Source organism: Scyliorhinus torazame, chromosome 18 (assembly GCF_047496885.1).
Source record: "Scyliorhinus torazame isolate Kashiwa2021f chromosome 18, sScyTor2.1, whole genome shotgun sequence".
Lineage (NCBI taxonomy): Eukaryota > Metazoa > Chordata > Chondrichthyes > Carcharhiniformes > Scyliorhinidae > Scyliorhinus > Scyliorhinus torazame.
In genome coordinates, this window is record NC_092724.1 from 71,767,346 (window position 1) to 71,779,939 (window position 12,594).

The 12,594-nt window shown below is 46.0% G+C and overlaps 1 protein-coding gene across 1 annotated transcript in view; it reads right to left on the reverse strand.

Annotated features, from left to right (window-relative positions):
* LOC140395294 (scaffold attachment factor B1-like) overlaps positions 1-12,594 on the reverse strand; it is a 525,130-nt gene that overhangs the window by 108,312 nt on the left and 404,224 nt on the right. The window contains exons 10-11 of the mRNA XM_072482881.1: positions 3,540-3,567; positions 363-828 (exon numbers count right to left, since the gene is read on the reverse strand). Of these exons, the coding sequence (XP_072338982.1) occupies positions 363-828; positions 3,540-3,567 (494 nt within the window). The remainder of the gene's footprint in view (positions 1-362; positions 829-3,539; positions 3,568-12,594) is intronic.

The following is a 12,594-nucleotide window of genomic DNA, read 5'->3' on the forward strand; positions in this document are numbered from 1 at the left end:
TGTTCATCACTGTAATTGAAACACTTACAAACATGTTGTTTACAGGTGAATATCAAAGATGCTTTAGACACAGCTATAATCTGATCTGTTCAAGAAATGCCTCAATTATATTTTGATATCAGTGAAGTGTACACACAGAGCAAAATCCCCATTTGTTAAGCAGTCTTGCAGGTTGGAGGAGAGTGCAAAGAATAAACAAAAGCAGCCTCTAACGATAGTGGGAAAAGATTCTAAGAGCTTTTAAACAAAAATGAAATAAGGTTTAAAATTACCACCACTGCGCAGGACAGCTCATGAGACAAGTTTACTGGAATCATCTTAGCATGAATGAAAATCTTGTCTAAAACTAAGAAACAACAAACCTCGTCTGATCACTGCCCTCTACAATCGAAGGTTCATTCTTAGCTGCTTTGTCAGAACCTTCATCTTCTGGTTTCATTGCACTGTCTTTACATTCCTCAAGTCCAGACTGTGGTTCTTTCTCAATGCTCTCGGTCTCTGTCTTTTCTACTTCATGTTCCTCCTGCTGGCAACTTTCCAACTGGTCCATTTTTTCAGTTGTATCCATCTTCTCAGTGTCCACCTTTTCCTTGGTAGGCTGATTATAGTCAGTCTCCATCTTGGGTCCATCCACAAGCATTGCATTATCCATGTCCAACGTATTGTCCTCCACTGGAACCTCAGCGAGAGTGCTATTTTCCTCTTCTTTCTGGTATGCATCCATATCAACCATAAATTGCATCAATAGCTGTGGATCTTCAGGGGGCTTCTCCTCTGTAGGAACTGAACTACAAGTTTCCCCCGAATTCTCAGCTACATTTTCCTTTTCTATGGGATTAATGGAATAGAATAGCACAAGGTTTAATTACAACATATTACAGCAAATATACATGTGGAGCTAGTATGTTCCCCTACCCTTGAATCCATTGGGAGATTGGAAAACTGAGGGAACAAGAAAGGTACTGACAGTGTGATAGTTATTACATTCTTACTTACTCATCTATGTCACAAAGCGACAAGATAACTGCACCAGATGTTAACAGGAGCACTTCAAATGGTCAGAACGTGAACCATTAATTCAATTCCTGTAAACTGAAATGGAACGTCTGGATTGAGAACCCAGAGATTCAACACTTAACTCCTCAAATACCCTATAACTGACAACATGCAGGATGGCACTACACAAATGTGGTCTACCAGTCCCAACTCTTCAGTTCAATGTGCGTTCATGTTTTGTGTACACAGACACAGAAAATTCAAACAGGTCTTGATGATTTCAACCTGCTTCATTTCCTTGCCCTCTCATGCAACTAAATCCTTGGCAATAGGTTAACTAATAATTTATTTATTGGTCTGTAAGATTTAAGACAGGTTTCTGTAGTTTGATATACTTACACATGCTACCAAATCTGTAATTGAAAGCACAATTGGTAAAGTGTTGAAACAGCTTTGAAACTCATGGGTATAGTCTGGATAAAACATGTCTGAAGTTTGATCACCCCAGTGCTGTCACCCACAGTGCTAAGCATATTGCCTCGCCACCATTTCTTTGCATTATTTGGTGTAAACTTCTCTTGTCTGAGTCACGGTACCAAATTTGTTTCCACTCACCCCAATTGGCCACAAGATTTCTTAACCAGATATTTTTTGATTTAGTTTTGCTTCCCCCAGCTCCCAGTTTTGATCACCTCCGTACAGTATCAGACACTGGAAGCTTTGGTTCTGGATGAAGTCAGAATTTGGCTCTGCACTAGCGCTATTTTCTCTAAGTTAGGAGGTTCTGAATTAAAACCCCACTCCAGAGACTTGAGCACATAAGCCATTCTGAAATTCCAGTGTTGTGCTGTGTGCGCGCATTGTCAGAGGTGACATTAAACCGTGGCTCCACCTGCCATCTCAGAGAAACAAAATATCAAAGTCACTACCCTTCAAATATCATTAAAATAAATTATCAGATGATTTAGCTCATGCTTACATGTGCAGAAATTGGCTGCTGCATTTTCTAAATTATAACAGCTACCATCTTCAAAACTATATCACTGGCTGCGAGATGCGAACACAACCTCCCTTTCAGTCCTAAAGTTCCAAATGCACTAATAGTGGACAACAGTAATCTCCACTCATCTTTTAACAAACACATTTTCGCATGGCACCACCAGCATTGAATATCTAAAAATGAGTTTTTCTAAAAATAACAAGTGATTAAAATAACCTGTTTAACTCGAATGGAACGCCATAAAAAAGAGCAATAGGTCACACCATTGCAGTCTCTAAACAGCAATGCAGCATTGCCAGCACTGGCACATAAGATGCACTGAATGGCTGCCCTTCACTTTTCTCCTGGCCATTTTTACAAAGTCTTTTGCTTCTTCCTGGTCGCTAATCAGCTGATTGGAGTTGACCAAGGCCAAAAGTAATCTAAGGTTTTCTCTATCCTCCCCTACACAGAAGGAAGCTTGAATGAGCATCAAAACAGCCAAAACAATTTGGTCAAGGCAGCCAGATAGCAATTCTGACTCTAAAGAATGGGGCAACTAAATGTTAAAAAATTAATACCGGCTGAATTTAAAAGGAATGCACAACAATGCACCAAACACTTTCCTTCTTGGCTAGTGAGTGAAAAGCAATTTTGCTAGGAGAATCAAATTCAAGTGCACATTTTCTCATCCACATTATATATAAAACACACACACAGCTTGACTAGGAAGCCATGGCTTATGACATGCTGCCAATCCACACACACACACACAGTTTGGTAAAGACTGTTCTACAGGGGAGGAATCTTTATGAGTCAAATGTGTCTGCGTCGGTTTCCTCCAGGTGCTCCAATTTCCTCCCACAGTCCAAAGATGTGCAGGTTAGGTGGAATGGCCATGCTAAAATATTGCCCCTTAGTATCCAAGATTGTGAGGTTACGTGACAATATGGGGATAGGGCAGCGGAGTGGGCCTAAGTAGGATGCTCTTTCAGAGGGTTGTGCAGACTCGATGGGCCGAATGTCGCCCTTCTGCATGGTAGGGATTCCATGGATTCGAATTGTTTTGCACATTTCACTTCCTTCTTGCAAAACCTTAGTTACACTTTTTATTCACAAAGAAATCAAGTGATTTGAGGAGAATGTAGGATGGTGTAACCAACTTAAATCAGGCATATCTTACTGGCTCAGGGAACCAAATGGCCTACTTCTGCTACTATTTCCTGCGTTAAGTAGTTTACTGCAGTTTCAGACTCATTGACAATTAAAATCTCACTTTTTGAATTGATAAAAGCAATACATCAACTTTCCCAACTGTCTAGGGTTGCAAGCTGAAAAACATTATGTTAAGCTGCCTGAAAGCACTATTCAGTAAAAGCTCGCAGCATAATTTTCCAAATGGATAGATCACCTCAGTTTTCCATTCTTCCTACAGCTTTGTTGTTCAAGGGACCAATACTACAAAATGCTGTTACATTCACTACTGAATGTTTTGAGAGAAAAAAGGGCAAATGGGAGAGATGCAATGTTTAGGAAGAAAGTTCAAGATGATCTTCAACAATACCTGATTCTTCTAGTATTACTTTATTTTCCTGAAAAGGAGAAATATAAATGCATTAGAAATTGTAGCACTATATGCAGTACGTTTTACTATATGACACATATGAATAAATACATTAGTTGGCCATTCAGCCCCTCAAGCCTGCTCCACTATTCAATAAGATCATGGCTAATCTGACTGTGTGCTCACCTCCACATTCTGCTTACCACCCACAGGCATGAAAAACTTTGACTTCCCTGTTAGTCTCGAAGCTATCTTCCTCTGCCTTAATAAATATTCACTGACCCTGCCCCCACTGCTCTCTGGGGAAGAGTTCCAAAGGGACCAAAAGCAGTTTATCAGTTTAAAATAAACCATCCTGGATGCAACCATGCAAAGAAACATGACAGAGCTGCCTGGTTCATCAATAAACCCAACAACAAATGTGGGGTGGTATATTTCCAAATCTCAAAAAAAAAAATGCATGCAGATGTGGCCTTACATTTTTTCCTTTAAAAAGTTGATTATTGGATTTGAAAGCTTGCAAAAAAGTAGCTGGTTTCCCTCACAGGAGCAAAACCTTTACGTTTCCATGCTTTGGAGCAAATGACATATCATGATTGCACTTCAGCTTCCAAAGTCCAGTTCTCACTGAAATTATAAGGGCTATGCTCAGCAATGCAATGTTAGCCATCCAAGCCATGATGGCAATGACTGCCCGATGAGATAAAATGCAGGTGTACATTCAAACTGCCACTTTGGAAGACCATTGTGGGACCTGAGCTTGGAGTATTCTTTTAACTACATGAGTATTGTTATATATGGCATCTCTAAGAGAGTAAAGATAACTGGCTCTATCAGAACTTGTACAACAATTCAAAGTTGAGGAAGCTTTGTTTCAGTTGCACAGAGCAGAAGTTTTCAAAGTGTGGGTCGCGAGTTTCACAGTGGTCCATATTGCAGGAGAAGCGCCCAACGGCCACAACCAGCTTTTAATTGAGAATGGCGGCCGAAGGGCAGCACAGTGGCACAGTGGTTACCCGGGTTCGAATCCCGGCCCTGGGTCAGTCTGTGTGGAGTTTGCACATTCCCCCCCGTGTCTGCGAAGGTTTCACCCCCACAACCCAAAGATGTGCAGGATAGGTGGATTGGCCACGCAAAGTTGTCCCTTAATTGGAAAAAAAAAAAATTGGTACTCTAAATTTTTTTTTTTTTTTTTTTTTAAATAATATTTTATTGAAAATTTTTGGTCAACCAACACAGTACATTGTGCATCCTTTACACAACATTGTAACAATACAGATAATAATGACCTTTTTAAATTTAAACAAAAACAACAACAAATAAATAAATATTAAATAACAAAAAATAAAAACTAGCCCTAATTGGCAACTGCCTTGTCTCAGGCCACACCCCCCCCCCCCCCCCCCCCCCCCAAGTCCTGGGCCGCTGCTGCTGCCTTCTTTGTTCTCCCCTATCTATCTTTCCGCAAGATATTCGACGAACGGTTGCCACCGCCTAGTAAACCCTTGAGCCGACCCCCTTAGGACGAACTTAATCCGCTCTAACTTTATGAACCCCGCCATATCATTTATCCAGGTCTCCACCCCCGGGGGCTTGGCTTCTTTCCACATTAGCAATATTCTGCGCCGGGCTACTAGGGACGCAAAGGCCAAAACATCGGCCTCTTTCGCCTCCTGCACTCCCGGCTCTTGTGCAACCCCAAATATAGCCAACCCCCAGCTTGGTTCGACCCGGACTCCTACTACTTTCGAAAGCACCTTTGTCACCCCCATCCAAAACCCCTGTAGTGCCGGGCATGACCAAAACATATGGGTATGATTCGCTGGGCTTCTCGAGCACCTCGCACACCTATCCTCCACCCCAAAAAATTTACTGAGCCGTGTTCCAGTCATATGTGCCCTGTGTAATACCTTAAACTGAATCAGGCTTAGCCTGGCGCACGAGGACGACGAGTTTACCCTGTTTAGGGCATCTGCCCACATCCCCTCCTCAATCTCCTCCCCTAGCTCTTCTTCCCATTTCCCTTTTAGTTCGTCCATCATAGTCTCCCCTTCGTCTCTCATTTCCCTATATATATCCGACACCTTACCGTCCCCCACCCATTTCTTTGAGATGACTCTGTCCTGCACCTCTTGTGTCGGGAGCTGCGGGAATTCCCTCACCTGTTGCCTCGCAAAAGCCCTCAATTGCATGTACCTGAATGCATTCCCTTGGGGCAACCCATATTTCTCGGTCAGCGCTCCCAGACTCGCAAACTTCCCATCCACAAGTAGATCTTTCAATTGCGTTATACCTGCTCTTTGCCACATTCCATATCCCCCATCCATTCCCCCCGGGGCAAACCTATGGTTGTTTCTTATCGGGGACCCCCCCAGTGCTCCGGTCTTTCCCCTATGTCGTCTCCACTGTCCCCAAATCTTCAGTGTAGCTACCACCACCGGACTCGTGGTATAGTTCCTTGGTGAGAACGGCAATGGGGCTGTCACCATAGCCTGCAGGCTGGTCCCCCTACAGGACGCCCTCTCTAATCTCTTCCACGCCGCTCCTTCCTCCTCTCCCATCCACTTACTCACCATTGAAATATTAGCGGCCCAATAATACTCACTTAGGCTCGGTAGTGCCAGCCCCCCCCTATCCCTACTACGCTGTAAGAATCCCTTCCTCACTCTCGGAGTCTTCCCGGCCCAAACAAAACCCATGATACTCTTTTCTATCCTTTTGAAAAAAGCCTTCGTGATCACCACCGGGAGACACTGAAACACAAAAAGGAATCTCGGGAGGACCACCATCTTAACCGCCTGCACCCTCCCTGCCATTGACAATGCTACCATATCCCATCTCTTGAAATCTTCCTCCATCTGTTCCACCAACCGCGTCAAATTTAGCCTGTGCAATGTGCCCCAATTCTTAGCTATCTGGATCCCCAGGTAACGAAAGTCTCTTGTTACCTTCCTCAACGGTAGGTCTTCTATTTCTCTACTCTGCTCCCCTGGATGCACCACAAACAGCTCACTCTTCCCCATGTTCAATTTATACCCTGAAAAATCCCCAAACTCCCCAAGTATCCGCATTATTTCTGGCATCCCCTCCGCTGGATCCGCCACATATAGTAGCAGATCATCCGCATATAAAGATACCCGGTGTTCTTCTCCTCCCCTAAGTATTCCCCTCCATCCCTTGGAACCTCTCAGCGCTATCGCCAGGGGCTCAATCGCCAGTGCAAACAGTAATGGGGACAGAGGACATCCCTGCCTTGTCCCTCTATGGAGCCGAAAATATGCCGATCCCCGTCCATTCGTGACCACACTCGCCACTGGGGCCCTATACAACAGCTGCACCCATCTAACATACCCCTCTCCGAACCCAAATCTCCTCAACACCTCCCACAGATAATCCCACTCCACTCTATCAAATGCTTTCTCGGCATCCATCGCCACTACTATCTCCGTTTCTCCCTCTGGTGGGGCCATCATCATTACCCCTAACAACCTCCGTATGTTCGCGTTCAGCTGTCTCCCCTTCACAAACCCAGTTTGGTCCTCATGAACCACCCCCGGGACACATTCCTCTATTCTCATTGCCATTACCTTGGCCAAGACCTTGGCATCTACATTGAGGAGGGAGATTGGTCTGTAGGACCCGCATTGTAGCGGATCCTTTTCCTTCTTTAAAAGCAGCGATATCGTTGCTTCTGACATAGTCGGGGGCAGTTGTCCCCTTTCCTTTGCCTCGTTGAAGGTCCTCGTCAGTAGCGGGGCGAGCAAGTCCAAATATTTTCTGTAAAATTCAACTGGGAATCCGTCCGGTCCCGGGGCCTTTCCCGTCTGCATGTTCCTAATTCCTTTCACCACTTCTTCTACCGTGATCTGTGCTCCCAATCCCATCCTTTCCTGCTCTTCCACCTTGGGAATTTCCAGCCGATCCAAAAACTCCATCATTCTCTCCCTCCCATCCGGGGGTTGAGCTTCATACAATTTTTTATAAAATGTCTTAAACACTTCATTCACTCTCTCCGCTCCCCGCTCCGTCTCTCCATCTTCGTCTCTCACCCCCCCTATTTCCCTCGCTGCTCCCCTTTTGCTCAATTGGTGTGCCAGCAATCTGCTCGCCTTCTCTCCATATTCATACTGTACACCCTGCGCCTTCCTCCATTGTGCCTCTGCAGTGCCTGTGGTCAGCAAGTCAAATTCCACATGCAGCCTTTGCCTTTCCCTATACAGTCCCTCCTCCGGTGCTTCCGCATACTGTCTGTCCACCCTCAAAAGTTCTTGCAACAACCGCTCCCGTTCCTTACTCTCCTGCTTCCCTTTATGTGTCCTTATTGATATCAGCTCCCCCCTAACCACCGCCTTCAACGCCTCCCAGACCACTCCCACCTGAACCTCCCCATTGTCATTGAGTTCCAAGTACTTTTCAATGCATCCCCTCACCCTTAAGCACACCCCCTCATCCGCCATTAGTCCCATGTCCATTCTCCAGGGTGGACGCCCTCTTGTTTCCTCCCCTATCTCCAAGTCTACCCAGTGTGGGGCATGATCCGAAATGGCTATAGCCGTATATTCCGTTCCCCTCACCCTCGGGATCAATGCCCTACCCAACACAAAAAAGTCTATGCGTGAATAGACTTTATGGACATAGGAGAAAAACGAGAACTCCTTACTCCTAGGTCTACTGAATCTCCACGGGTCCACCCCTCCCATCTGCTCCATAAAATCCTTAAGCACCTTGGCTGCTGCCGGCCTCCTGCCAGTCCTGGACTTCGACCTATCCAGCCTTGGTTCCAACACCGTGTTAAAGTCTCCCCCCATTATCAGCTTTCCGGTCTCTAGGTCTGGGATGCGTCCTAGCATTCGCCTCATAAAAGTGGCATCGTCCCAATTCGGGGCATACACGTTTACCAACACCACCATCTCTCCCTGTAATTTGCCACTCACCATCACGTATCTGCCCCCGTTATCCGCCACTATAGTCTTTGCCTCGAACATTACCCGCTTCCCCACTAATATAGCCACCCCCCTGTTTTTCGCATCCAGCCCCGAATGGAACACCTGCCCTACCCATCCTTTGCGCAACCTAACCTGATCTATCAGTTTCAGGTGCGTTTCCTGTAACATGACCACATCTGCTTTAAGTTTCTTAAGGTGTGCGAGTACTCGTGCCCTCTTTATCGGCCCGTTAAGCCCCCTCACGTTCCACGTGATCAGCCGAGTTGGGGGGCTTCCCACCGCCCCCCTTGCCGGTTAGCCATCATCTTTTTCCAGCTTCTCGCCCAGTTCCCACGCGGCTGTATTTCTCCCAGACGGTGCCCCCCCGCCCATCCTTTCCCGTACCCACTCCCCCCCCTTTCCCCAGCAGCAGCAACCCAGTAATTCCCCCCCCCCCCCACGCTAGCGTAATTACTCCCCCCATGTTGCTCCCAGAAGTCAGCAAACTCTGGCTGACCTCGGCTTCCCCCCGTGATCACGGCTCGCCCCGTGCGGCGCCCCCTCCTTCCTGCTTCTCTATTCCCGCCATAATTATCATAGCGCGGGAACCAAGCCCGCGCCTCTCCCTCGGCCCCGCCTCCCATGGCCAACGCCCCATCTCCTCTCCCTCCCCACCTCCCCCCATCACCACCTGTGGGATAAAGAAAAGTTACCATACCGCAGGATTAATCATACAATCCCTCTTCGCCCCCCCCCCCACTCGTCCCACCACTTTGTCCAAACGTTCATTTTCGTAGTCCAATCATTCCAATTTTTCTTCTACAATAAAAGTCCACGCTTCATCCGCCGTCTCAAAGTAGTGGTGCCTCCCTTGATATGTGACCCACAGTCTTGCCGGTTGCAGCATTCCAAACTTTATCTTTTTTTTGTGAAGTACCGCTTTGGCCCGATTAAAGCTCGCCCTCCTTCTCGCCACCTCCGCACTCCAATCTTGATAGACGCGGATCACCGCGTTCTCCCATTTACTACACCGAGTTTTCTTCGCCCATCTAAGGACCATTTCTCTATCCTTAAAACGGAGAAATCTCACCACTATGGCTCTGGGAGCTTCTCCTGCTCTCGGTCCTCGCACCATAACTCGGTATGCTCCCTCCACCTCCAACGGACCCGTCGGGGCCTCCACTCCCATTAACGAGTGCAGCATCGTGCTCACATATGCCCAGACGTCCGCCCCCTCCACACCTTCAGGAAGGCCAAGAATCCTCAAGTTGTTCCTCCTTGCGTTATTTTCCAGTGCCTCCAACCTCTCCACAGATCGTTTCTGGTGTGCCTCCTGTATCTCCGACTTCACCACCAGGCCCTGTATGTCGTTTTCATTCTCTGCTGCTTTCGCCTTCACGACCCGAAGCTCCTGCTCCTGGGTCTTTTGTTCCTCTTTCAGCCCTTCAATCGCCTGTAATATCGGGGCCAACAACTCTTTCTTCATTTCCTTTTTTATCTCCTCCACGCAGCGTTTCAAAAACTCTTGTTGTTCAGGGCCCCATATGAAACTGCCACCTTCCGACGCCATCTTGGTTTCTGCTTGCCTTCCTTGCCGTTGTTCCAAAGGATCCGCTGCAATCCGGCCACTTTCCTCTCCTTTTTCCATCCGTGTCCAGGGGGAACACCCTTCTGGTTTACCGCACGGTGTTTTCAGCCGTTAAAATTGCCGTTGGGGCTCCTATCAAGAGCCCAAAAGTCCGTTTCACAGGGAGCTGCTGAAACGTGCGACTCAGCTGGTCATCGCCGCACCCGGAAGTCCTAAATTTTTTTTTTTAAAGAATGTTGGCCGCTGCCACCTTTTAAATGAAAAGGAAAGGCTGTATGCAGTCATCCGGCCAGAAGCAGCAGTAGTGAGCAGGTCACGTGACCTGCACATACACAACATGAAGCGTCCTGTACGTGCTTTTGGCTTCAAATCACCGTGGAGAACTTCTTCCATTTTCTAGCTGCTGGCAAGCAAGGCAAGACTGTGAAGATTAATCATTTTCCTACAAGAGAAGGCCAGAGGCACAAATAGGCAGTGTATCTTGTAGCCAGGATCTCTCAACTGAATCTTCTGGAGAGCGCTGCCCAAGACAGTCCACAGCAGGATAGAGTAGTCCGAATGTTACCACTGTACAGAGTTCCAGGGCGTCTGATTAAAACTAACAAAAAAGAAACTTAACTCTGGAACAAAGCAGTATAAGTTGGTTTCTTGATGTTTAGTTTTGTCAATTGTGCCAATGCAAATAAGGATGTGAAACCCATGTGTGTTATATGTAGGGAAGTACTGGCAAATGAGAAAAGTTTCAGATTTTGGAAGAGGTGGTGGGTGAAAAATTCCTTTTGAGTTTGAGACCCCCCACTCCGAGTCAATTATTAACTTGCAGCTGACTCCAAATTAACACTCACCTGATGAAGCTAGTGATTCCAAACAAACCTGTTGGACTTTAACCTGCTGTTGCAAGACTTCTTACTGTGTCCAAATTGAAAGACTATGCTGCTGTAGCTGACCTGTGATACCACATTAAAACACTCCAAAAGCCCATGAGGCTGTCAGCATTCTGGAGTACCATCTCCCAGGAGTATCCAGTGCGAAGTAAAACAAACATTTTGTTGCGATTGCCCTTCATGACGACCGACATCTGCGAGGTTGGATTTTCCGTTTTCACATCAAGAGGGCACAAAGGACCTGGCTGAAGTCTGCACCTGGCATGACCCTATTCTCCTGTGACCAAGCGGGTCCCAGGAAAAAAAGTTTGAAAAGCACTGGCATAAAGCCATGGTCAGAAGCTTTTGGAATATTTGATTCAGTTTTGGGCACCACCTTAGGAAGAACAAAGTGGCTCTGGAGGTTGCGCAGTGCAGATTTGTAGGAATGAAAGATACAAAGGCTTAAAACAACTAAATTAAGAGAATAAAATCATTAAGTAATAGACGACCAGTCAGTCCATGAGTTTGTTCTGCCAGGATTATCACAGCTGAACTGATTGCTGCCTTAACTCCACTTTTCCTGCCTGCTCCACATAGTCCTCACATCCCTTGATCAAATATCTGCCTAATTGAGGTTGCATAAATTTGATATGTATTTCCTGGAATGCCGAAGATAGAATAGTTTAGTAGGTAAACTACTTTCTTCCTTGCCCTTGGGAAAGAATTGGTGGCTGCCTTACTGAATGACTGCAGTCCACATGATCTTGGTAGACCCGATTCCCGTGAGTGAAAGAACAGTGATTCATTTCCCAGTCAGGATGATGTGTGGCTGGGAGGGAACTGTGCAGGTGGTTGTGTTCACATGTGTCTGTTGTCCTTGTCCATCTAGGAGGTACAGATGACGGGCTTTAAAGGTGCTGTCAAAGGAGTCTTGGTGAGTTGTTCCAGCACATCCTGTATATCCAGTGATAAAATGAGTGTTTTGTCTGGTGGGTTGTTTTTATGGATGGTGTTGAGCTTCTCGATTATTGGAGGTGCACTCATTCAAACAAGTGGAGAATATTCTATCACACACCTCACTTGTGCCTTGTTTCGAGTTATTCACCTCAGAATTCTCAGCCTTTTTCCTGCCCTTGTAGCCACAGTATTTATATGGCTACCTCATATGGTCAATGGTAACCTCAGGATGTTGATTCTGGGCATTCTTGTTTTTCCAAAAAGTGTTTCATAAGGTGCCGCACAAAAAGTTACTTAATAAAGTAAGAGCCCATGGTGTTGGGGTAGCATGGATAGAGGATTCGCTAACTAACAAAGAATTGGGCTAAAAGGATCATTTTCAGGATGGCAACCTGTAAATAGTGGAGTGCCACAAGGCCACAATTATGTACAATATATATTAATGACTTGGAAGAGGGAAGTCAATGTACCATTGCCAAATTTGTGGATGACACAAAAATAGGTGGGAAGGCAAGTGAAGATGACACAAAAGAGTCTTTAGAGGGATGTAGACAGGTTGAGTAGACAGAAACTTGGCAGATGGAATATAATGTAGGAAAAAAAGTTATGCACTTTGGTAGGAAGAATAAAGGAGCTGAATATTATTTAAATGGAGAAAGACTGCAGAAAGCTGCAACACAGAAGAATTTGGGGGGCCTCGTGCATAAAGAACAAAAAGA